Source organism: Theobroma cacao, chromosome 7, assembly GCF_000208745.1.
Source record: "Theobroma cacao cultivar B97-61/B2 chromosome 7, Criollo_cocoa_genome_V2, whole genome shotgun sequence".
Classification (NCBI taxonomy): domain Eukaryota; kingdom Viridiplantae; phylum Streptophyta; class Magnoliopsida; order Malvales; family Malvaceae; genus Theobroma; species Theobroma cacao.
Genome location: NC_030856.1, coordinates 560,253 through 585,570, shown reverse-complemented (window position 1 = coordinate 585,570; position 25,318 = coordinate 560,253). Strand labels below are relative to the sequence as shown.

General features: G+C 36.6%; 5 protein-coding genes and 1 pseudogene across 5 annotated transcripts; 2 read left to right on the top strand and 4 right to left on the bottom strand.

Annotated features, from left to right (window-relative positions):
• On the bottom strand, positions 95-2,419 carry LOC18593247 (ER membrane protein complex subunit 8/9 homolog). Its single transcript, XM_007020376.2, has 5 exons — positions 2,045-2,419; positions 1,628-1,774; positions 1,477-1,536; positions 498-664; positions 95-380 (listed from the first exon to the last, which is right to left on the bottom strand). The coding sequence occupies exons 1-5, from the start codon at positions 2,252-2,254 to the stop codon at positions 350-352; spliced, it is 615 nt and encodes a 204-aa protein (XP_007020438.2). The 5' UTR covers positions 2,255-2,419; the 3' UTR covers positions 95-349.
• On the bottom strand, positions 7,993-8,960 carry LOC18593246 (annotated as a pseudogene).
• Positions 9,658-10,017, top strand: LOC18593245 (early nodulin-like protein 1). The gene has a single exon (XM_018124141.1). The coding sequence runs from the start codon at positions 9,658-9,660 to the stop codon at positions 10,015-10,017; it is 360 nt and encodes a 119-aa protein (XP_017979630.1).
• LOC18593244 (protein IWS1 homolog) lies at positions 11,757-12,868 on the bottom strand. Its single transcript, XM_018124625.1, has one exon. The coding sequence runs from the start codon at positions 12,770-12,772 to the stop codon at positions 11,798-11,800; it is 975 nt and encodes a 324-aa protein (XP_017980114.1). The 5' UTR covers positions 12,773-12,868; the 3' UTR covers positions 11,757-11,797.
• Positions 14,322-17,500, bottom strand: LOC18593243 (heterogeneous nuclear ribonucleoprotein 1). The gene is made up of 6 exons (XM_007020372.2): positions 17,369-17,500; positions 17,171-17,211; positions 16,799-16,962; positions 16,376-16,475; positions 16,103-16,272; positions 14,322-15,814 (listed from the first exon to the last, which is right to left on the bottom strand). The coding sequence occupies exons 1-6, from the start codon at positions 17,422-17,424 to the stop codon at positions 15,299-15,301; spliced, it is 1,047 nt and encodes a 348-aa protein (XP_007020434.1). The 5' UTR covers positions 17,425-17,500; the 3' UTR covers positions 14,322-15,298.
• Positions 19,170-25,140, top strand: LOC18593242 (GBF-interacting protein 1-like). Its single transcript, XM_007020370.2, has 9 exons — positions 19,170-19,594; positions 20,387-20,430; positions 20,769-20,847; positions 20,955-21,081; positions 21,190-21,746; positions 22,311-22,578; positions 23,030-23,318; positions 23,720-24,169; positions 24,374-25,140. The coding sequence occupies exons 1-9, from the start codon at positions 19,393-19,395 to the stop codon at positions 24,671-24,673; spliced, it is 2,316 nt and encodes a 771-aa protein (XP_007020432.2). The 5' UTR covers positions 19,170-19,392; the 3' UTR covers positions 24,674-25,140.

The following is a 25,318-nucleotide window of genomic DNA, read 5'->3' as shown; positions in this document are numbered from 1 at the left end:
GATCATGAACTCATGACCCATTCAACATTCTCAGTCAAAATCATTCACCAGATCCTCGAAAAAACCTAGCGACGACTGTAAAGAATGCAACAAATTCAAAACAGAATGGCATTGCATTTCCACTTACAAATTCTAAAACAATGGATCTTAAAACACATGTCTTTCCGCTAAAGAAATGTTGATGGTATTCATCCTGATCTTATAACAAATCGGTTAATACGTCACAACAAAATCCCCTGGCGAATAAAATATCCGTAAGCCCATGGTTCATCCAATTCATTGTCTACTTCATGGTCTCCAGGACAAGTGTCTGCATCAACCATTACCTTCGACCAACCAATGAAGGATCTTACTTGAAGAGATCTGGATTAAGCCAGTCCCTGCAAACAGAAAGATAAGATGTAAAATCAAACAAAACCAATCGAATATATACCCATGTAACATCAGGTGTTTTCATCTTATTCTGTTATAAGAGAAGCGAAGACCATAAGGCTTACTTCTTAATGTCATCAAGGTGATCGTCAAAATCTGCAACATCCTGCCATTTTTCAGATGAAATGAAATCCAACAAAACAACATTTGCAGCAGGCTCCTTAATTACCAATCGGCTGCCTCCATCCGGTCTAACCAGTTTCCAGTTCTTGGATGCATCCCTTATATATAGCTGACACAAGACGAGACAAATATTATCATTAGCCAAAGGTGTAGTAAAAATTATTGGACCATGAAAGCGTCCAACTACTTTTTAAGGAATAAAACTCCCTAGATGACCAGAATCTAGCATAAAAAATGTAAGCAATGGGGGATATGATATAAATAAACCAGAGCCTCCTAATGGATGACCTTCCCAAGGAACAACCTTGGCTATTCAATATAGTTATACCAAAATGGCAGGGTTTAAAACCTTGAAAAATGCTAAATAAGTATAGTGGCAGTTTTAAAAAGAATCGGAGAGCTAATATCGCAAAAGCCAATCAGCCCTTGCTCCTTTCAGCTAACCCACCTTCTAATTCCAAGAGATGTGAAACTACTACACCTCTGAATCTGGAAGATCAACTGCATTTGCAGCATAGACCATTGATAGGACTATAACTGAGGCTGATAGATCCAAACCAAATATACCTAACACCAAGATTGTCTATGATACACAACATGAGATTTACACAGCTCAAAGTCATGGGAGCAGATATCCAAAAAGCCTCACATGCATATATGAAGCAACTGAACATTCAGCTATACCTTCAAGCCTCTAATTTTAACTCCTATCAGAGAAAGTCCTAAGATAGAACTGATGCCAGCTCTCCTCTTGTACCTATATATAGTTTTTCATTTTTCCCTAAACTATTCTTCTAACAGTGCTTTCTTTCCCATTACCACCAATAGCATTCCTCAGGCATAATCCCTTCACCTCCCCCAAATCAATCAAAACCAAAAAGGAAACAATTAAAACTTAAAAAATCACAAGTAAACACAAACCTGCATCACAGGACTCTGGTCTTTCTCCTTAGACAAAGCTTCCAGCTTTTTGTTATCTAACTACAAAAGAAAAATCACAAACAAAACAGAATCAAGACCAAGCCATATATATAAACCAATTAGTAATTATTACAACAATCAAAATACATACCAAGAGAAGAGCAGCTTGGGGAAAGTACCGGCAAATATGATCACCAATATTCTTTGCCACAATGCCTAGCTCTGCATTATCAAACCTCTCATTTGCATGGAAATAGCCCACAATTCCCAATCCCTGAGATCCATAATGCTCCTCTACCTGATCAAAACCAACCCATCACAACAGCGGTAAAAATGTGTATCAGCATCAAATTTCAAATACAAAATCTTCCAACAAAATAGCCCAAAGATGGTTTTTTTTTCTTAAAAAAGAACAAAACTTTACTTAAACAACAGAAAGTTTCAATTACCCAATTGAATCTTGGTCAAAATCACATCATTAGAACACCATAAAACTCTGATTTTCCAAAACTAAAGAACTTCCAAGAGAAAATAAAAATATTAAAACCTAAAAAGAGAATATAGATACCATGATGAGGGCGATCTCGAGGGGAGGCAATAAAGCAAGATTAGAGTGAAAGAGAGGGACTGAGTCAATGATCTCAACAACGTTTTCATTTTGCGGGTTGACTCGGCCGAGTAAGACGCCGTTGACCGCCGTCGTTTTGTGCTTCAGCGCTTGTAGAACCAACTTTATGTAAGCGTTCTGTGAGATCTCGTACTTCAACTCGGCCACCATTTTTTGTTTTCCCTTCTCTACTGGTCAGATTCACTGAGTCACCGAGGTTACCGGGTCGCCGGCAATTTAACGAGAGGATGCGACAGTAAACAAGTGAGTGGGTGGGAAGTTTGAAGGTGAACTCAACTCGGTGGCTCGCTCACTTCTCTGATTTCTATGGTTTCGATGCTTTTAAGGCTGACAAGACGAGATTTCCCACGAAGTTGTCAGGATTACCCAAACGGTGTCGTATTGAACGTTTTAGTTAAAAACTATAAACAAAAACCAACTTTTAAATAAATTAATTTCATTTTAAATACTTAAAAAACCTTGAATTATTACCCTTCACCTCAAAAAATTCTTTATTTTTGTTATTATTAAAAAAAAACTATAGTTTAATGTATATCTTATAAATTCATTGTGACAATTAATGTTTGATGTAATCTATCATATACTCAATCGTTTATCATATAACCGTAACATATACCCTTTAATCGTAACATATATCAAGTTGACGAGAAATACCAATTGTTTTCGTGGAGATGAAATTTTTCATTAAAATTAAGAGTTCGACAAGAATGATAGTAGGCATTAGCATGGCTTCTCAATGCTGCAATTCATAATCTTTGTCACTCATTATACGTTTGTTGTTTTTCATTCAACATTAGTTCCATTTCATTTTCCGAGTGCTTTTTGGAGAAACTAGAACCTGCAAGCTGCTTAAGGTTTTGATTTGGCAATGAACTGAAATTTTGTTGATGAGTCTTGCATTAACTTCATTGATAACAACTTAAAGTTTACAGAAAAGTTCTTTGACAGCTAAAACTGTCAAGAAGGTCTAATAGAAGTATAGAACATATATAAACTTGTTTAACATCACACTTACAACATTTGTTCTGCATTTATAGACTGGTGAGCCCTGGAAGAGTGTTAACAGACAGTACCTACTCCATTGATCCTGAAGAGAATGAAGACAGGGTGGATGCTTTTCTTGGCAGGCATCCTTTAAGAACAATGGCTTTTTCCTCAACTTCTGTGCTAGAATTTTATTTATCAACTGATTATTTTCTTAGCTTTCCTTTTTCAGGAATTCAGAATAGATCCTGTTGATAGATATGTGCCATCTGATTTCGTTACAAAACAAGGCTTCTATCTGACGCAGGAGCATCAAGGATTGTATTTTATTAAATTTAGTTTTTGCTAATTTAGTTGATTCAGGATTTATTTTCTTTATTTTATTTAAATTAGGATTTTTTTCTTATTTTTATTTTAATACTTTTAAGAATTAGTATTTGATTAGGATAGTCATGTTCTATTTAGGAATAGAACACCTATTTTATTTAAATCTCTTATTAATTATTCTAATTGTATTAGATAACTAGGAGTAGAGTTTTATTAAGATATGAGCTTATGATACTATAAATAGGACCTTTAGACTTAGTTATGAGACATTCAAGTTGAAAGTTAATAAATAATATTTTCTTAAGCATGAGTGCTTATTTCTCTAGGCTCTTTCAAAAGAGTAAGAGATTTTAGTATCTTTGGCCTAGCCAACCAAAGTGGGATTTTGGCTATTTTTCACCTTAGTGGGGTTTTTCAACCTTGCCAAGATTGGTGATTCACCTTAGTGGGGTTTTCAACCTTGCCACGATTGGTGTTTTTCATAACGCCTAGGTGCCTTTACAACGCCCCGGAGTCAGTTTGGTATCAGAGCGGGAGGATTATTATTCGCTGCATAAGTTCAGATTCGCTGTCAAGTTTCGATACTCCCTGTACGGGTAATTTTATTTCTTTATAGTTATATCATCATCTTTTTTCTTTCTACATCACCATAAAAAAATAAAATGCCGCCAAGACGTCAAAATCGTCAAAGAGATGATCACGAGATTGAGATTGCAGAACTACGTCAGCAAATTCAAGAATTACAAGAGCAACTCGCAAGACGTGATGCTCAAATAAACAATAGCAACTCTAGTGATGAAGAGAATGACCCCAACCCGTTTCATCAAAATTTGTCCTCTGATGAAGAAGTACCTATTCGTCGCTTGAGAACTGCTGCTACCAGAGATTTGGGAATCAAAGTCGACATTCCTGAGTTTGAAGGAAGACTTCATCCTGATAACTTCCTTGACTGGCTCTACACAGTAGAAAGAGTTTTTGAGCTCAAAGATATTCCCGATAAAAAACGTGTGAAGCTTGTGGCAATTAAATTGAAGAAGCACACCATTATTTGGTGGGAAAAATCTCAAATAATAACCAGAAAGAGAAGGTCGCAACAAGATCAGAACATGGGATAAGATGCGTCAAGAACTCAAGCGTAAATTCCTTCCTGAGCATTATCGACAAGAAATTTTTTTCAAATTTCATAACTTGAGGCAAAAAACAATGACGGTGGAAGAATATACAATGGAGTTCGAGCAACTTCACATGAAGTGCGATGTCCATGAGCCTGAAGAACAAATTGTAACTCGTTATCTTGGGGGTCTCAATGTTGAAATTGCAGATGTTGTTCAACTACAACCATATTGGAACCTAAATGATGTCATCAGATTAGCATTAAAGGTTGAAAAACAACGATCACGAAAAAGGTCAATGAGTTCATCTAGACAACAAGAATCTATCTCAAACGATGAAAGTCAGAGTTCAGTACCCATTCCGCCTCCAAAGGTAAACTCTTCCAAAACTTCAAACAATAATGATAAAGAAACTACTTCTACTCGTGCTTCTAATGTCAACAAAAAGTGCTTCAAATGCCAAGGATTTGGGCATATTGCTTCTGATTGTCCGAATCGAAGAATTATTTCCTTAGTAGAAGAAGAAGATTATGCGAATTGGGAAAAATTAGAACCAGTCTATGATGAGTATGATGACGAAGAGATAAAAGAAGTTTCTGCTAACCATGGAGAAGCTCTTATTGTTCGTCGTGACCTTAACACTGCCATGATGACTAAATATGAAAGTTGGCTTCGTCACAACATATTCTATACAAGGTGCACATCCCAAGGGAAGGTTTGTAATGTCATTATTGATAGTGGAAACTGTGAAAATGTTATTGCTAACTACATGGTGGAAAAGTTGAAACTTCAAATTGAAGTACATCCTCATCCTTACAAACTACAATGGCTGAGAAAAGGAAACAAAGTTAAGGTAACAAAGCGCTGTTGTGTTTAATTCTCTATTGGAAATAAGTATGAAGACGAAGTTTGGTGTGATGTTATTCCAATGGATGCATGCCACTTGTTGTTAGGACGCCCATAGCAATATGATCGTCGAGCTCACCATGATGGATAAAAAATACTTATTCCTTCATTAAGGATAGAGTAAAAATTATGTTGACTCCATTAAAACCAGAAGACCGACCAAAGAGACAAGAGGAAGATAAAGCACTCATCACTGTGTTTGGCTTAAACAAAGCTTACTGTGAGTCAAACCATTTATGTCTCTTATTAGTCTCTAAGGAGAATAAAGTGTCTTCATCCTTATCTAATGATGGTCAAACAAAATTGATCAACCAAAGTTCGGGAAACTTATCGAGAAGCTTTGTGGACAACCGTGCCGTTAACAAGATTACAGTTAAGTATGATTTTCCTATCCCTAGATTGGATGACATGTTCATTGGCTCTAAAGTGTTTTTGAAGATGGATTTGAAGAAAAGAGATCAACAAATTCGAATACGACTTGGAGATGAATGGAAAATAACTTTCAAAACAATGGATGAATTGATCAAATGGTTGGTATGGACTATGACAACATATGGATCCAGACATCAACATGGAATATGTCCAGGCCTACTCGTCAGAGTCGAGTTTTTCTGACTCGAGGAGAATGACGCAGGAGCGTCAAGGATTGTATTTTATTAAATTTAGTTTTTGCTAATTTAGTTGATTTAGGATTTATTTTCTTTATTCTATTTAAATTAGGATTCTTTTCTTATTTTATTTTAATACTTTTAAGAATTAGTATTTGATTATGATAGTCATGTTCTATTTAGGAATAGAAAACCTATTTTATTTAAATCTCTTATTAATTATTTTGATTGTATTAGACAATATAAAGTAGAGTTTGATTAGGGTTTGGGCCTATAATACTATAAATAGGATCCTTAGGGTTAGTTATGAGACATTCAGAATTGAGAGTTAATAAATAATATTTTCTTAAGAAGGAGTGCTTATTTCTCTAGGCTCTTTTAAAGAGTAAGAGGTTTTAATATCTTTGGCCTAGCCAACCAAAGTGAGATTTTGGCTATTTTTCACCTTAGTGGGGTTTTTCAACCTTGCCAAGATTGGTGATTCACCTTAGTGGGGTTTTCAACCTCGCCACGATTGGTGTTTTTCATAACGCCTAGGTGCCTTTACAACGCCCCGGCGTCACTATCTCTCTAATCCAGTGAAACATTTGCTAGATGGAGCATTTGCAGCTCGTCTTGTTCGGGCTTTGTGACGAAATGAGTACAGTTACAGCAACCCTTGATGGTCTATGTGAAAAGCTCACTACATGACAGAGTTCTCTCTTTTGATACTAAGCCACTGCAGTGAATAGCTCATGCTTACAGCGTTATCAAATCAACCCCGATTTTATTGAATTCACCCTGGAAGTACACAGTGCTGAAGCATAAAGATTTTACCAGTGCTGAAGCATGACTTGTGGGAGGCCCAATTGGAACATTGATATGCATCTACATGAATGTAACAGAAAAAGAAGTAACCTATTTAGAGACTCTTGAGCAAGGTTGGTGTTTTCAGCCATACTGGCTGACAGATTTGAAGTCTTCTGAAAGCAAGCGTGAACGCCATTTTCGGTTAATTTATATAAGTAGGTAACCATACAACAATTACCAGACTTAGTCTAAGTGGTCATCTCATCAGGAGACAGGGAGTTTGAGTTCAAGAAGAAAAAGAAGGAGAAGAAACAGGAAGATCAGCAAAAAGGTGAATACAAGGTGCCATACGTTTTAATTGTCCATGATGAATGCATGGCTAGTTACCTTAAGATTTGCAGTATACAACAAAGACTAAATTCAGCTCAATCAGTGGAAGAAGCACGGACAAATTTTCATGGCCTTGGTTCTGCATTTGTCACAGTGCAGAAAAACCCCAGAAATACTTGATCTTGACAGGAATTTTGCATTTTGGATTCAGGGCCTCGACCTAGTAGCTAGGCCGAGACACAACCAGCCAGTTATGAGGAAAAACTGCTAAGTATAGGCAAGTTAGTTGGAGGCATTCCGCATATGAAGGAGGTTCTACCTCCTCATCAAGTCCTCAACCTCCTTGATGCTGTAAAGGGGGATTGTAGGTAGAAATCAACAACATAAATGCAACCAAGACTGTTGATGTGAAGCATTTTCCTTGGCTTGGGGTATGCAAGGCACAACAATTCTTTGCATCTCATAACACACCAGATAAGAGGAAAGCAATACTAAAAAGCTTAGGATTGCAAGGTATTTTATTCAACTGTAAGGGAACACTCATCGAGTTATCATCATCTTAGTCGGGATGATTTACAACATGCTGCTTATGTCTTTGGTTTGACAATCAACTGAAATTTAGATGATGAGTCTTGCTAAATATCACATGAAAAGCATGTTGATGATTAGAAAGCTTGGTGCTAGAAACTGATGCTCATGACAATCGCAAAGACAAAGACAATGATGTTAAAAAATTTAACTTCATTCATAACAACCTAAAATTTACAGAAAATTTCTTTGACAGCAAAATTGTCAAGAAGAGCTAATAGAACATATATGAACTTGTTTCACATCACACACTTAGGAGCATACGACGACCCTCAGCACTAAGCTTTGCAGCTTGCAGCGGCTTCTTTCTGGATGCTTTCAACTGCTTCAACCTCTGCTCTATCCTTTGGCGAGAGTCTCCTTGTACTCGTTGTTGTCTAGCAGAAGTTCTGGCTATCTCTGGGTTGTACTTAGATTGGGGACGTACTGTATAAACAAGTGAAGCTGTTTCGGGCCTTGTAACGTGTTGCCTCATAGAAGATGGTCGAGAACTTAGCTTCTGCTCCTTAGAGACATTGACGTCCAAATCACAAGCCTTTACTTCCACCATTGGAGGTTTGGTCACAGGCTTTTTCATCACGGGAACATGGATATCATCATCATTTCTCAGGTCAGAGTACCTTGCACTCCTGTTGAAGATGACTCGGCTCCATCTGTCGATCAAATCCTTAGCGACCCTTCTGATGGAAACTGTTTCCTCGTCATATTTCGATAGGAACATAATCGCCCTTCCAAGACCGCTCCTCTTGAACTGCTCTCGTCGGTAATGTTGCTCTAAATCGATCGGAAAATCTGCCAGGATGTTCAGAACTGCTCCACGGATATTGGCATTGGGCAGGCTGCCGTCAGGAAGGGGCTCTAGCCAGTTCTTCAAGAGAGTAAGAACCCCATGATCCAAGAACTGAAGCTGAAAGTTCTTCTTGGACAAAACCTCGGTGAGAAATGGCAACTTCTTGAGCTTGTTGATGGCATGTTGGCCTTCTCTGTTGAGTTGTGCATCGTCTTCAGGAACGACCGTGAGCTCAGCCAGTACTTCTCAACAAACAGGCTGATTTCTTCAGAACTTTTCTCGACCTTCCTCCTCCTCCTCTTGACAGCATCGAACACGGCATTGATTTCTGGATCCTCCTTCCCTCTCTCCCTCTTCTTTCCTTCCACAACGCTCTGCTTCTTCATGACGCAATCCTTCCGGAAAAAAGGGTTCTCACCCATCACACTGATCATAAAACTGTAAGATTCTTTCTTTAACTTTGCAATGTCACACTGCTTTCAGGTTCTAGCATTAACAAGTATCTATAGGTATCTGAACAATCCTTATGTAATAAGAGTTCCTAACATTTAGGAAGTTTCAATTTTCGAATAAAATTTAGAAAGTTTCAACTTTCAAATTAGAGACAAAACTCAACCCAAACTTCCAAAACATGTCAAACTCTAACACCTTCATGCTTTTGGTTCAAGCAAGGTAAAAAAGAAAGAATTAATTCAAGTTAATAAAGAAATAGTATTTACTTAAAATGACCCAGTTTTTTTCTTCATATTTTGATTAAAGTTTTTATATTATTATTATTTTTTGTGTTTGATCAAAGTTTAGTTGCTAATAATTGATTTATTTTGTCAATTAATGTATTAAAATTTTCATCCATTATTTTTTTAATTTTAAATTAATTTATGATATACAAGCTTAATTTCACATATGATACTATTATGCATAATGTTGAGTTATAATATTAAAAAATGTTAGTAATTTATTTTACCATATAAATAAAGAAATATTTAAATTAAAGGTTCAAATTAATTTTACTAATTTAAAACTTTTATTTATAATTATAGGAGGAAAATCCCAAAATATGGGGAAACGACATCGTTTTCCCAATTGCTTTGCCTTTTACGTATGCCTACTATACAATGAATGGGCTACCAGGAACAGGTTTCATTAGATTTCATGTACAACGATGACTCAGTGCTGGTGGTGAACAAGACAAGCTGCACCAAGTGCGGTGTGTCTAATCCAATCTCTAAGTTCGAAGATGGGAACACTGGTTTCCAGTTTGGTCGATACGGGTTCTTCTACTTCATCAGTGGGGAGCGTGGTCACTGCAAAGCTGGTCAGAAACTGGTTGTTCGGGTGATGGTGCACCCTGCAATCAGCTCTCCTCAGCCTGCACCTTCACCTCATGGCGATGATGTATCTGATCATGATGGGGGTGCTTGGGACTCATTTTTGGGGCCGCCGCCACAGAATTCTACCATCAAGCTGACAGTTGCATGACTGCTCTTGGAGGCATGTTGGTTATGTATTTGCTGATGTAGTATACTATCTAGTATAGGAGCTGTTTTATTTGGTTTCATTCCTTACCTCCATGGTTTATTGTATTTGATACTCTTAAACCTATTTTGTGCTTTCTGTTGTTTAATGACTGTTTCTGTCATGAGTTTGATTTGTTGCCATTCTTTTGCTTTCTTTAGCCTTTCTGATAAGTTTATTCTGCTAAGGATTCATCTATATCTGTTGAGCAAGCTTTAAAACAAAGAAAGGATTCATCAGGTTTCTGCATAAGATGCCATCATACGAACATCCATGCCTTGAATCTCCATGTTTTTTTTTTCACTTAACTATTTGCTCCACTTGTGAAACTAAATTCTCAGAAAGCCTTACCAGGCCAAAGACAAATCCATTCTACCTCTGGAAGGAAACAAACAGAATAGAATCTACAATTCTAGCCTTTACGTTTTAGAAATTCCTCTAACATGTAAATGTGAACTAGTGTTTTGTATAAAAGAAACAGTTGAATGTTCATCATCTAATATATGGAACTACTCGACAGATCTTCCTCACAGATGTGATGTGTCTTACCACAAGTCTGTCCTCATCACTCTCTGAATCTGTAAAAACCACTAATTCTTGTGAAGAACTTTCACCATTGAAACGAACATAAACAAGATCTTTGAAATGCTTCCTTGTGACCTGCAGGGTCAGTTTCCTGGATTAAATCCGATGTCCTCAGTAAAGACAAGATAAAGCCATTTAAAAGATAATTCTTGTTAACACCATATATTGATGATACAGGAATGAAATGGTCTTCAAGAATGTTTCCAGATGAGAGTCACAATGAAGAAGCTGAATGTAGGAGATCAATAAATTGAGAAGACATTACAAACAGAACCAGAGAGATATGCAACAACATTTACCACTCGTATCAGACTGAGTTGATGAGAAGTGAATCCATTCAAACTCAGAGCAGGACGCGTCTTAAAGAAAAGTGGTTGAAATTGTTGATTCAAGTCATTTGAAGCCCCTTGATCTTGAGGCCCTCTACTCCTATTCTGTAGCAACTTATCACGCCGTTCACTCAATCTTTTCTTCATTCTTTCAGTGAAAAGAACATCTGCCACTCTGACCAAGGGTACGTCCATAGTCTTAGCTCATGACAACTTTGATCTTTGAGCAATCCAAATTTGATAATTAGATTAAAAGACTTAGCTCAAAAATTGGATGAACAAGCACAAGAATGACTACAACAAGAGAACACCAATACTATCAGTGACAGCATAATCATAAGAGTCGCCATTGTACCTGATAACTACACATTAAAACTGTAACAGCAGCAGCAATCCTCTTTCATATTATATTTTTGGGAATGTTTGAACCAATCTAAATAGAGAAATCCATGACAGCAAGCTCTAGCGCTTACTCTTTGGGAGACAACACACACAAATGATTTCCAGAGGCTGAATCATGTTGCAATAGACTCTCAGGACTTTAGATGTCAGCTTTTGTTGTCTATCTCAGTAGCTCATAACCTTGTGCTAGGGATGATTATTAATCTCAGAATGTTCAGAAAACACAAAGCCGAACGTGAATATTTTATATTTTGATTAGATTGTAGGGAAACGAAAAACTAGAGAATCTACTCATGACAATGGAAAAGACAGACAATGATGCTAAAAAATTTAACTTCATTCATAACAACTTAAAAATTACAGAAAATTTCTTTGACAGCTAAAACAGTCAAGAAGGTCTAATAGAACATATATCGACTTGTTTAACATCACACACTTAGGAGCACACGACGACCCTCAGCACTAAGCTTTGCAGCTTGCAGCGGCTTCTTTCTCGATGCTTTCAACTGCTTCAACCTCTGCTCTATCCTTTGGCGAGAGTCTCCTTGTACTCGTTGTTGTCTAGCAAAAGTTCTGGCTATCTCTGGGTTGTACTTAGATTGGGGACGTACTGTATAAACAAGTGAAGCTGGTTCGGGCCTTGTAACATGTTGCCTCAAAGAAGATGGTCGAGAACTTAGCTTCTGCTCCTTGGCAACACTGACGTCCAAATCACAAGCCTTTACTTCCATCATTGCAGGTTTGCTCACAGGCTTTTTCATCACGGGAACATGAATATCATCATTTCTCAGGTCAGAGAACCTTGTGCTCTTGTTGAAGATGCTTCGGCTCCATCTGTCTATCAAATCCTTAGCGACCCTTCTGTTGGAAACTGTTTCCTCGTCATATTTCGATAGGAACATAATCGCCCTTCCAAGGCCGCTCTTCTTGAACTGCTCTAGTTGGTAATGTTGCTCTAAATCGATCGGAAAATCTGCCAGGATGTTCAGAACTGCTCCACGGATATTGGCATTCGGCAGGCTGCCGTCAGGAAGGGGCTCTAGCCAGTTCTTCAAGAGTGTGAGAACCCCATGATCCAAGAACTGAAGCTGAAAGCTTTTCTTGGACAAAACCTCGGCGAGAAATGGCAACTTCTTGAGCTTGTTGATGGCAGGTTGGTCTTCTCTGTTGAGTTGTGCATCGTCTTCAGCAACGATCGTGAGCTCAGCCAGTACTTTCTCGACAAACAAGCTGATTTCTTCTGGACTTTTCTCGACCTTCCTCCTCCTCTTGACAGCATCGAACATGGCATTGATTTCTGGATCCTCCTTCCCTCTCTCCCTCTTCTTTCCTTCCACAACGCTCTGCTTCTTCATGACGCAATCCTTCCGGCACAAAGGGTTGTCACCCATCACACTGATCATAAAACTGTAAGATTCTTTCTTTAACTTTTTAATGTCACACTGCTTTCGGGTTCTTGCATGAACAAGTATTTATAGGTATCTGAACAATTCTTATGTAATAAGAGTTCCTAACATTTAGGAAGTTTCAATTTTCAAATAAAATTTAGAAAGTTTCAACTTTCAAATTAGAGACAAAACTCAACCCAAACTTCCAAAACATGTCAAACTCTAATACCTTCATGCTTTTGGTTCAAGCAAGGTAAAAAAGATGGAATTAATTCAAGTTAATAAAGAAATAGTATTCACTTAAAACGACCCAGTTTTTTCCTTCATATTTTTAGTTGTGGGTAGTGTGGAAAGAATGCTCTTTCATAGCTCCCGTGGCCCCTTGTCAACCTCAAACAGTATGGCGTTCTGACTCTGCCCTGCCCTGCCCTGCTCTGCTCCTCTACTTGGGGCAGAGGCTGTGAGGATCATGGTGGTTGCTTGGGTTGGCTCTGCCTCTGCCGTGGGATGAGGAAAGGGAAAGAACTGCTTCCAGCTTGGATGGTGTAGAAGGACGAGAACTGTAATGACAAGAGCAGCCATGGAAAGGAGTGGGCAGAAACAGATTCAGAAAGACCGAAGAGGCGTCAAGATGAAGAAATGGTGGGAAATTTTCATAAAAAAATTTAAAAAAATTTATTATTAATTAATTTTTATGAGTTTTTTATATTGCATTAGTAGTATCATATCAAAATTTCCCAGGAAGTTGTGAGGATTATCCAAACGGTGTCGTTTTTGGCGTTTTAGCGAAAATATATAAATAGAAACCAACTGTATAAATAAATTAATTTCAATTAAATATTAAAAAACCTTAAATTATTATATTTTATGTCAAAAATCTTTATTTATTTTTTTTTTTCTAAAAATTCTTAACTTTTTTATCATTCGATCTTAATCCTCTTGTATTTGTTTCCCGTTATATACAACTTATATTATGACTTAAGATTATTATCCACATAACAATTGATATTTGATGTGATCATTTCATATACCAAGTCGATTATTGCGTAAGCCGTATCATATACCAAGTAGAGAAACATAACCGTCCTGTAATTTTTCATTAAAATTAAGAGTTCGTGAGCGTAAGCATTAGCGTGGCTCCTCCAATGCAGCATTTCATAATCTCTTAATTCATTTCATTCAACATTATTGTTTGGGGTACATAGGTTTCCATTTCATTTTCCGAATGAAAAGAAATACAAGGCTTAATCCCATCTATGTTGCATTTTTTAGCTCAAATACTTCATCCTTGGAGCTTAACTTTCATTGCCTCTTTGATGGGGTCACACCTGTTTCTCATAACATCATTAAACACATTTTGAAGATTAGAATTTGGTCTACAAACTCATGCAATGCTGCACAATGTCTGGTTCTTTGGTTACATGCATCTTGCTTAGCCCTGTCGAACAACCTGGTGGAATTGTTATCCGCGATGCCCTTCTTGACATGCTCAGGCACTAATTCTTGATACAATTACCTTAGAAGTTCTCAGAATGCTTTTGAACAAATATATATATCGAAGAGATAATCAGAATAAGGATTTTACTATCGAAGTATCAATATTCATATCAGTTGATGTTATCATGGGCAATCCGACATTTACATCATAATCAAGCATATTTCACAATGGGATGGCAACAGATTTCGTTAAATAAGGAATGCCAAGGGTACAACAAAATTGAAAAGAAAAAGACAAGACATGTTCCAACAAGCTCGCAGCCTCATCAAGTACACGAGAAAAGTTTTACGTATTCAGCTATTCGCCACAGGTAGCATGCTTTCACCAAAGTAACAACTTGAGAAGAATTATAAAACTAAATTGCCAACTGCAATGGAAGCGATTAAGAGGACAATGTGCACCCAAGAGACAGCAAACCACCATGAGGGAACAACCATGTTAAAGCCGGCAAGAAGTGTTCCTCCTAAAGGTACCTCAGAAGAACATTTGGAATAGGGTGACAAAAATCCATCCACGCCCCAACAGCTCCTAACACTTACCAAGCATTCCCTATTTTAATCCTAATAGTAATTTAAGTAACTGAATATCAAACTAACTTAAATATTATATCATCTACGATTGCAAATCTAGCTCATTTGCCTAGACAGCATTGTCCCTGATGAGTCAACATTTGAAGCAATCTAAATGATTACTAGAAAAAGAGAGACCGATCTAAAGAAGATAAGAAGCTAAACAGAAATAAGGGGAAATATGTCTAACTAACAAACTCCAAAAAGGTTGCTATAGTCTACATAACAAACCAAATTAAAATAGACTAGAACAAAGCAATCAAGCACTAACATGAAGTGCTTTCTTAATCATACAATGGAACAATAGTCTAACACAATATCTCCTCTGATCTTGAAAGCCTTCCCCACGTGCTACAATTAGAAGACTTCTAGTACTTGTGAGAAAGTGCCTAATGATTCACAACGCAGATCTAAAGAAAACTGTATGGAACTTCTATGGCAAATAGTAAGCAACTGCATCACAATGCCTGCATTCTATCTTGCATATGGATGGTATCGACTACTGCTACTATAGCCTCCCCTGCCATAAAGCCCACCTGCTCCACCATAACTAGCACCAGGACCAGAGTCATAACCACCACCATAGCCTGAACCTGCATAACTGCCATAACCATCACCTCCTCGGCCATAGCCACCTACACTGCTTCCACCATAACCCCCAGCAAAACCACCAACATAGTGTCCAAAGCGGCTAGAATAACCAAGGGAAGATTCACCCCGGTAGCCTCCTAAACTACTGGGTCCAAACCCCCCATAACCTCCAAATTCACCACCACCACCACTACCATATCCATAACCAGTACCAAGTCTACCACCAAGACTCCCAGGTGTCCTATAAGGACCTGGACCAAACCCTCCATCAAAACCCCCATATGAACCACCATACCCACCAAAGCCATCATCATAAGAACGGCCCCTAGAGTTACTACCATATGCGGGAGCAGGTGGTGGGTTTGAGGCTTTCTTTGGTTCAGCTTTCTTGATCTCCACCTACAACAAAGCAACTTAGTTAACCTAAGGTTGGCTGCATGTAAACTAAATTGATAGCCCTTTTCCTTGGGAGATCTATTCCTGTATCAATCTCCATCTAAAATTAGAAACATAAACCACTGCCACTGGGGTAGTTTATGTGATCAGGTACTAAAAATTAAGTAAACTGACAACCCTATTATTGTGAATATGATGAATGGGGAATGCAATAATGCAAACTCCATAACAGACATAAACCTGTTTACATGCTGATTCCTTGGAAAATATGTCCAATTTCACTACACTTACCTGGGTACCCGCCATATCAATCATATTCCCTTTTGATAACAAATCATCTACAACTTCTTCACTGTCAAAAATTATAAAGCCAAATCCACGAGACCTATTGGTTGCATGATCACGAATAATCTGATGCTCCATCACTTTCCCATAATTGGAGAAGAAACTCCTAAATTCATCTGAATGACAAAAGCACCACTCAGAGAAAGATGTATACTAAACAACACATTGTCATAGTCAATCTACTGTGAAAAGACAACATCTAAGACTCTGCATCCATACCTTCTGTGACTGAGGATGGTATACCACCGACAAATATCTTTTTCGTCTTAAAATCCTTTGAGTGACTAGAGCCTTTAGGAATTGTCCTCTTTATCTCAACCTGCTTCAATTTGATCTTGTAAGCATCTTCCTTAATTTGTTTAATACACACGCGCACGCACACACACAAAAACCATTATTTCATAGTTCTATTGACCAAAAATTTTCATCAGCATCTCAATTAGGCTACATATTTCAAGGATCAGCTAGTTGATAACACAACATTCTAACTCTATATTCGGCTTTACCACAATTGCTTAAAACCACAAAATTTACCTCATTAAACATTAACTCAACCATATATATGTAACACTATTATACACTATCCGCAAGAAAACATGTAATGAATTTATTGTGTTGTCATCTAATACAAATATGGTTTACCTGTTTTCCATTGATGATATGGTCCTCCTCAATGACCTTATCAACAACAGAAGGATCAGCATATGTAATAAATCCAAAACCGCGAGGCTGACCAGTGTATCTATCTTTCATAATTACCGAATCAATTATCTCCCCATACTTTGCAAAGTACTTATTAAATTGAGCTACAGATCCATCAATACAATAGCATTAGTAAAAAAAAAAAAAACACCAAATTAAATAATTAATTACTCATAACAAATAAAACCCCATTAAATCTAATAATCAAAAAAATTAAATCCAATTCAGTTTTTTCAAATTCATATCTAGCTCCTTTTAATTCAACGAAAAAATATAAAAAAATCAAAAGGAAAAATAAATATAAAGCCTCACGAAAGGTAGTATCTTTGGCCAATCCTCCGATAAAAATCTTCCTGCAAATTCGAAAAAAAAAATCAAAACTTACAATAAAGAAAGAGAGAATAGAAATATTCCGCAATTTCGTTTCTTATTTCCTCTCAAATTTTCTCGGGAACCAAACAGGGGCAAAATTAAATGGAATCGAGAGGCGAGAAACAGGGAGATTCTAACCCAGGGCTAGCTCCATCGCCACTAAAGGGGTTATCGTTCCTGGATTTGGAACCCATGGGGGTAAAATCGCTTTGCTTGTTTCTACAATTTGGGGGAAATTGAAAGGGGCATTTAGGGTTTTATAAGAAGAGGATGTGAGTGGGCATATAAAAGGAGGATGCTTTTTTTGAAATGACTGTTTTGCCACCGAATAAATGAGGAATGGACATATATATCCACCGACTTCTCTGGCTGCCACGTAGGATTCCAGGATAGCGACATGTTTGAAGTCCGGGGTTGTCCTGTCGGCTGGATTGGCTTTAAGGTATCGGATTTATGGGCCTTTGTCTAAATTATCAAATGAAAACATTAATGTATAATTATATCTCAATATTTGATCGGTTCGATTTTAAAACTTTAAACACCAAATTAATCAAATTTTTATGAAAAAAATCGAATCGATCGAATCATACTCTAAATCCAAAATAATCAAAATTGACTTAAATTTGATTGTTTCAATTGTAGATTTTGAATTAAAAATCAATTAAGATAATCAAATAAATCAAATTAATTTTAATGTAAATATTTTGTTGGTTCGGTTTTTAACCTTCAAACACTAAATTAATCAAACTTTCATAAAAAGTAATTGAATCATATTCTAAAACTGAAATAATCAAAATCGACTTAAATTTGACTAATTTGATCTATTTAACCGTAAACTTTGAATTAAAAATCAACCAACATAATTGACTAAATCGAATCATTTCTAACAAAAACATTTGATCAATTCCGTTTTTTAAATTTCAAAACCCGAAACAATCAAATTTTTATGAAAAAGAACCAAATTGGTTAAATCATACATTAAATTTAAATAATCAAAACCGACTTAAATTTAATTAATTTGGATTGTAAACTTCAAATTAAAAATCAATTGAAATGATTGAATACATCAAATCAAGTGACTAATTAAAGTCGAAACCAAACCACAAATAAACGAATTCAATTGATTTTGATGTATTTATTCAATTGAAATAAATTAATACTCACTTGTACATATAGCTTATAGGTGTAATCATAATCATATATAATAAGAATCAATATAAAATCCGAATGTCTTTAAATTTTATTCTTACTTATAGCTCACAATAATGAGTTTGACCTTATATAGAAACTTTATCAATATATCCAATTTGACTAACTCGAAATAAACAATTAAAAGAACAACGTTTACTTTTTGTATTTCGAACAATCTAATTTATAATTCTATTTACTTTTTTACTAAGATAATTGAAATTGACGTCTTAAAATTAATAGATCATAAAATGAATGTCCTCCTCGATAGTTTTTATTTCTTGATCTCTTTATTAGGTTTTGATTTCTTGAACCTTTGAATTTTCAAGAAAATTTACCATTATGGAAACATATATTACATGAATATATAAAAAATTATATTAATTTTCTACAAAGCACATGTTATAGAATAAACTCACTCAATGTCCCTTCTTTAAATATTCATATTTTTCTAAATTTTAATTTTTAAAATTATCTATTATAATTTAAAAATTTATTTTATAATATAAATCTTTAATATTTTTTAATAAAAAAAAGTAAAAAAATTATAGAAAAATAAAGTTGTACTATATAAAAAATAAAAGAATTAGATAAATGAAAGAACTTTATTTTGAGATATCTCTAAAAAAAAAAGAAATAAACTAAACTAAAAAAATTTTTCCACAATAGGTGAATTTAGCTTCCTTGAGCCTGTATTCACTTCCCCCACTTTCTATATATATATATATATATAATATAGAGACAAGAACCCTACTATTCTCTCTTAGCATTAATCAACATCAATAAAAAAGAAGAAAAACCCAAAAAAATTTTATAGCATACTTTTTTTTTTCACTATTATTCATCTTGAATTATGCCCTACTTATTAGAACTATAAATACATAACCAATTCATTACGGGTTTTTTTTTTTTCCTTTGTTTTCTTTCTTCTCTCCTTTGTCCATTTCTCTGTTCTCTTTTCTCACTTTGCTACCATGAGCAGCAAAGGTGGCGGCGGCGGCGGTGGTGGACGTGGAGGTGAGGGGTCAGGGGTTTCGATCCCAGACAATGCAAAGAAAACGATCCAAAGCATAAGGGAGATCACAGGGAAGCAACACAGCGATGAAGAAATCTATGCAGTGCTCAAAGAGTGCTCTATGGATCCTAATGAAAGTGCCCAAAAGCTTCTTTATCTGGGTAATAATCAAGACTTTGATGTTTTTGGTTTCTTGGGTACTTTTTGTTTTCTTAGCTGTGTTTTTAAGGGTTTTTCTTGCTTCTTTTTTAGGGTTTTATGGTTTCTGAGGGTTTGGTGGGTTTATGATCTATTGTTCCTGTGTGGGTTTGGTGTTGAAGAAGTGAAGAAAGTTGGGATTTTTGAGGGGTGGGGTTTTGCTGCTTTCTCATGTTCTTTTGCTAATGGAAAGTGGATTGGGCATTGTTTGGTTTGTTGGTTTCGTGCTTTGTGTTGGAAGAGTGAAGAAAGTTGGGATTTTGAGAGGTGGGCTTGGCTTGATTTTGGTTGTTTTGCTAATGGAAAGTGTTTGCACTGTTTGGATGTTTCTTGGTTGCTGGGAAAAGGGAGTAGATTAAAGAAATTCAAGATATTTAATAATGTGTGTGCTTAGCTTTATTTATCCTGTGTAGCACTCTGCCAATTTTTTTCCAATCTTTGTCCGTTTGATTAGAGGTTTTAATAACTACTAGTAATTTTCACCCGCATAATCTGATAATCTTTTTTAAAGTAACAATTCTATATTCTAAGAGTTAAAGTTTCAACGTTTCATCCTAGCTATGGTGGTCTATGATAGATAAAAGATTCTTTTAGGCAAAAACCACTGCCTTTAAGGTAAATGCATGCAAATGTGTGGAATGAAGCTTCTTTTTTAAGGGATTTTCTGATTGTGTTAAGTGCATACTGTGTTTTTGCTTAATGTATATCGCAATTTACTTATTGACAGTATGGCTGTTAATTTGTTTGGTTTGCAGATACATTTCATGAGGTGAAAAGAAAACGCGTTAGGAAAAAGGAGGCAAGTGTTCTTTTCCTTTCCAACTGGTGAAAATAGAATTTTTCTTCATTTTGATCTTCTATTCTTTGCGATTACCAATTATAGACAAGTTTTCCACTGCAGTTATGATTTTGGTTTTCAATGATACTATTGGTTCTATAATACTTTATTCTGTTTGGTGTTTGCTTGGTAGCAACTATGCCAGTGTCACAATAAGGAGAAAAAAATATACTGAACTGATGTAATGTGTTAAGAGTATTGCTTACTCAAATTTGGTTTTGAAGGATTTTTTTTCATTGAGTTTTGCTTTAGTTAGCTTAGTGAATTGTGAATTATAACTCAATTCTTCTTTGATGCAGACAGCTAATATGATGCAGACAGCTGGTACACAGGGACGAGGGGGCCGGGGCAGTCGGGGGAAATATTATACATCAGCTGGTAAAGTTCTGAGGTTTTTTTTTCTTCCTTTTCATATGTATGCGGCAATATATGAATTTAACTTGTTTATCTGTAAGTTGCTCATCTAACAAGCGTTGTTCTTTAAGATGCTGGAGGTGGAAGGAATGCATCCGCTCGAAGGGAGAATGGGGTTAATCATACCTCAGATAGGGGTTCTATGCCTTTGTCAGTTTCTCAGAAAGCGAAAAGTAATGCAGCACCTCAGACGACAAAGTAAATATGCATAAGGATATTACTTTTTGTATCTCAATCTGACTTAATTGGTTACCTCTAGAGAATGCTGTTACATCTTAGCCTAAATTTTGTTTCGTTCTATTGCAGAACATCTACTGCTATACCAAATGGCACTACAACTTTACCAAATGGGAGCTCCAGTGATGAACGTGGATCCCAATTGTCTGCAGGTGGTGCTAGTAATGAAACTAAAGATGGCTTTTTTGCAAACAAGCTAGTGACTGTTTCAGTGCAACCAGCTGTCTCCGAACCTCCTGCCCCCATTCCTGCTCAGTCCTTTGGCTCTCTGATCAAAGATCAAGAGAAGTCCACATCAAATTCTAATCCCTCATCAACTTCTGCCACTTCAACATCCGTGTCTGGTGTCTGTTCATCTGCTGCAGATCCTGTGTTGGCACCAACCGTGTCCCGTCATGCTGGTGCTGTGAGTACAATAAAACGTGAAATTGGAAACCCACAGGAAGCTGCTGAAGTAAACCATACTCAAGGAAACAAACATGTTTCCCATGATATTAATGTATCTAAGACTGAGAAAGCAGCCTCTGAGGTTCCAAGCTCAATGCCTGGAAAGAAGGCCCTGAGCAAATCAAAGGTTGCTGAACAGGTTCAGCAGCCCAAGACCATAGAGCCCTCCTTACTGCAAGGTATTACCTCTTTTTTATGATTTGGGATACCATAAAATGTAGCATTTTATGTGATTGCTGTGTATTTTTTTGTCTCTTTTTTTTACCTCCTTTTGATGTACAATATTCTATTTTGAAATGCAAATTCTTGTGTGGGAGGCCTCTGTTTTTAGTCCCTTCACTTTGGCAGTTGGTAGGTATAGTAGTTGTGGTGCATGGGTTTGTTGTCCTTCTTCGTATTATGGGAGAAAGGATAAAAAATTCTTTGGAAATCTTGCTTAACTTTTTTTAATCTTCTTTGCATTGCAAGCTGTTTCTAGGTTTTGCACCCATTTGTTGCACTTTAGACTGCCTTATTTTTTCTAATGTTTTTGCTTCTTTTTGAACAATAATAACTAAGTTCTTATTCTAAGCATAAGTGTTGGTAATTTATTCATTTATTGTTCTCTAATATTATCTGCTTTTGAAGCATCCTTTACCTAGATATTGATGTAAAAAATCTTATACTTTAAGGTTGTCTTTCTGAACTTTTTGGTGGTTTTACATTTTATTGGAGATTTCACTTGGTACTTGTTCCTGAAACAGTGGTCACATCTGAGGTTGCAGCTGTCACCGTTGAAGACAATTCTCAATTACTTCCTGATTCAAATGTTCCCAATGGTCAACATGTTACTTTTCCCACCCACTTCCAAGTCTCTGAAGCATTAAAAAATGGCTTAACTTTTGGAAGTTTTGATGCTAGTTTTGGACAAGGAACAAAACATGATAACAGCACTAGTGTGGAGATTAACTCTGCATGCCCTGTTGAAACTTCTCATGGTAGTGATGAAACTGCTGGAGAGCCATCTTCCAGGTTGGTGGACGTTATAGTTTTGACTTTTATCCAAATTTATATTTTGTCTGATGTATTACTTGTCTTCTGCTGGAAAGTATCTAATGATTCCAGAAATCATTTTTTTCCATCTTAACATTTAGTTTTGAGGTGTTGCTGGTGTGTTAGTTTTAATTTCTTTTGTAACTTATTAAAGCTATTAGATGAGCCATGGGGTGACTGGTAATGGAGCCCTAGTGTTTTGTCATCCAACCTTTTTTGAAGAATCAAACAAGAAATAATTAATCTGTTGTACCTTCTGGTGGGATTACTGAGGAAAAGCACGTTTGGATGAATGTCCTTAGTTATAAATGCAGCTAATTTGCTATTGATATATACTGCTAGAGTATTTGGGATCTTTATGTAGTGTTCTTAGTAATCTATTTTGTTTCTTACTATTTTAGATCTTATTCGGCCTTTATGATTTATGCAGTAGCCAAGGCATATTATCAGCTGTGGAAGGGGATAATTCTGATCGACCACAATCTCCTTCTGAGTTTGAGAAAGTGCCAGAATCAGATGGCAATATTTCATCTGATGCAGACGTGAAAGGCAACCATTCAAATCAAGAAATGCATTTGCACCCAGAAGTTAATCAGAGTGTCATTCCAAATGTCCCAAGCTATGGGTTTGGTTTCATTCCAGCATCAGCAAGCCACCTTGCACAGTTTGATGGACCTGACGCTCGGGCACCTGATGCTTCTCGCCTTATAAACTTTGCTGTAAGCACTTGCTTCTTTGTCGCAACTGTCATATTTTTATTGATTTAATTGGTTATGGTACCCCACCATGATTCATACATATTAAAAATCCTTTGCATCTTCTCAGGTGGCTTATAGTGTGCTTTCAAAAAATAGTTCTAGTACTTGGCATTTCCTTTTTTTGTATTTTCTTCAGCCCTTACTGTCTTTTATAGTTTATATACGCAATTACTGAAATCATTTTATAGTTTATAGTGCTTAAGTAGAGTGGAATAGGACGAGAAAAAGTTATCATACATCCCTGTGAACTTCAGAAAATTAACTTGTATTCTTTTGTTTTGTCATATTAACATCAAATGTTGGCCTATGCTTTATGCTATTATAATTATGTGCTTCTTAAACTTAATTTGTCCAATTTGTAGAGTGGGAATTCTCCAGCTCCATCTGGCAGTTCAACACCACCTGTTCAGAGCTCTGTTGCTGCAGCCCCACAAGCAGTTCACCTTTTCAGGCAGCCATTTCCCCCTAATTACTTTCCTTATCCCCACTATCTTCCACCTTTTTATATGCATCCGATGCAACAATATTTAAACCCCAGTGGGCTCCCCCAGCAGCCTTCAACTGGCAATGTATACATGCCACCTGGGGCAGCTGCACCTGGGGTCAAATTCCCTCTTCCGCAGTTCAAGCCTGGAACTAATGCAGGAAATCCTGCTCACCTCACAATCCCATCTGGCTACGGTCCATTGACTTCTCCACCTCTTGGTTTCAATATATCTGTCCCATCAGCGACCTCTGGAAGCTCTGGCAGTAAGGAGGATCTTGCAGTGTTGCAGTTGAAGGAAAATCATATATACACAACAGGACCACTGGTTGGTTTTGCTTTCGTTTCCTTATACACTTTTCTTAACCATTTTCTATTAAAAGTGTTTTACTGTGATGTATAATGATCATAGTTATGGGGTTCTTCTTTTAGCTTAAATGCGAATAGTATTTTATTATGTTTTCCACAGTATTTCTATTAGCAACTACCAAGTTAATATTAACACTATGTTTTGGGGTTTTTTTTTTGGCAGAACGAAGGTTCAGCTCTCTGGATGCCTGCACCAGGGCAAGATTTATCCAACTTGCAGGTTAATTCTTTGTACAACCTCTCTCTTCATGGCCAACAGGTTCCTTTCTCTCCAGCGCAGGCTGGTCATGGGGCCTTTGCTGGACTTTATCAGTCACCACAAACAATGGCTGCTCCTTCCAATGTTAATACCCTGCTACAGCAGTCTCAAGCCATGGCTGCAGCTGTCGAAACTGTGGGTCCCCCAACTGGTGCTTACCAGCAGCCTCAACATGCACAGATAAATTGGAATACTAATTATTGAACTGTTAAAATCTTGCGAGGATGCAACATAGAAACTCAGGGAGGAACTTTCGGGAGGGTGAAACTCTTGCCTGCTTTTTGGAGTGTAAATATTAAAGGCATCTCAGATTTATTAGGGTCATGTCTGTTGGGGAAATATGTTGCCGACTTGTTTTGCCCGTTTTCTTTTTTGCTATCTTTCCCCCATTCCTTTTAGTGTTGTCCTGGGTAGCAAACTTTTTGCTATTTCTATTGGAACTTATTATTCTCATAAGATACTCTATAGGAATTGAAGAGGTCAATAGATTAGGTGGGATTTTGCCACAATTTTTCCTTTCTAATGTCTCACCTGTATATTAAATTTTGAATAGGGAGGAAAGATGATACAAGCTGTAATTGGTATATGAGAAGGTGCTTCTAGTTTCTTTGATTGACTGATGGCCATATTTAATGAAAAAGCTACCTAGGTGTTGTCATGTTTTGTGCTTTTATTCCATCATCATCATCATCATCAGTTTCCTGCATGAAATGGTTGAAATCAAATTTTCTTTGCTACATCTATGTTTGTCTCTAGCAAAATGGACAGAGAAGAAATGGAGGTGAAAGTGAATACAGTTTGCATTAAATGGTTCATCTTTAACTTTCAAAAAAAAAAAAAAGATTCAAC

Bases quoted from the DNA above. Each gene is read 5' to 3' on its own strand.
- LOC18593247 (XM_007020376.2), bottom strand. From the start codon at position 2,254: ATGGTGGCCGAGTTGAAGTACGAGATCTCACAGAACGCTTACATAAAG. The intron at 665-1,476 runs GTTTGTGTTTAC...GTCTTGTGTCAG, and splicing joins ACCAGAGTCCTGTGATGCAG to CTATATATAAGGGATGCATC. The intron at 381-497 runs GTAAGCCTTATG...TTCTGTTTGCAG, and splicing joins CACCTTGATGACATTAAGAA to GGACTGGCTTAATCCAGATC.
- LOC18593245 (XM_018124141.1), top strand. From the start codon at position 9,658: ATGGGCTACCAGGAACAGGTTTCATTAGATTTCATGTACAACGATGAC.
- LOC18593244 (XM_018124625.1), bottom strand. From the start codon at position 12,772: ATGATCAGTGTGATGGGTGACAACCCTTTGTGCCGGAAGGATTGCGTC.
- LOC18593243 (XM_007020372.2), bottom strand. From the start codon at position 17,424: ATGGGTTCCAAATCCAGGAACGATAACCCCTTTAGTGGCGATGGAGCT. The intron at 17,212-17,368 runs GTTAGAATCTCC...TCGAATTTGCAG, and splicing joins GGCGATGGAGCTAGCCCTGG to GAAGATTTTTATCGGAGGAT. The intron at 16,963-17,170 runs GTGAGGCTTTAT...ATGGATCTGTAG, and splicing joins GGCCAAAGATACTACCTTTC to CTCAATTTAATAAGTACTTT.
- LOC18593242 (XM_007020370.2), top strand. From the start codon at position 19,393: ATGAGCAGCAAAGGTGGCGGCGGCGGCGGTGGTGGACGTGGAGGTGAG. The intron at 21,082-21,189 runs GTAAATATGCAT...GTTCTATTGCAG, and splicing joins GCAGCACCTCAGACGACAAA to AACATCTACTGCTATACCAA. The intron at 23,319-23,719 runs GTAAGCACTTGC...TCCAATTTGTAG, and splicing joins CTCGCCTTATAAACTTTGCT to AGTGGGAATTCTCCAGCTCC.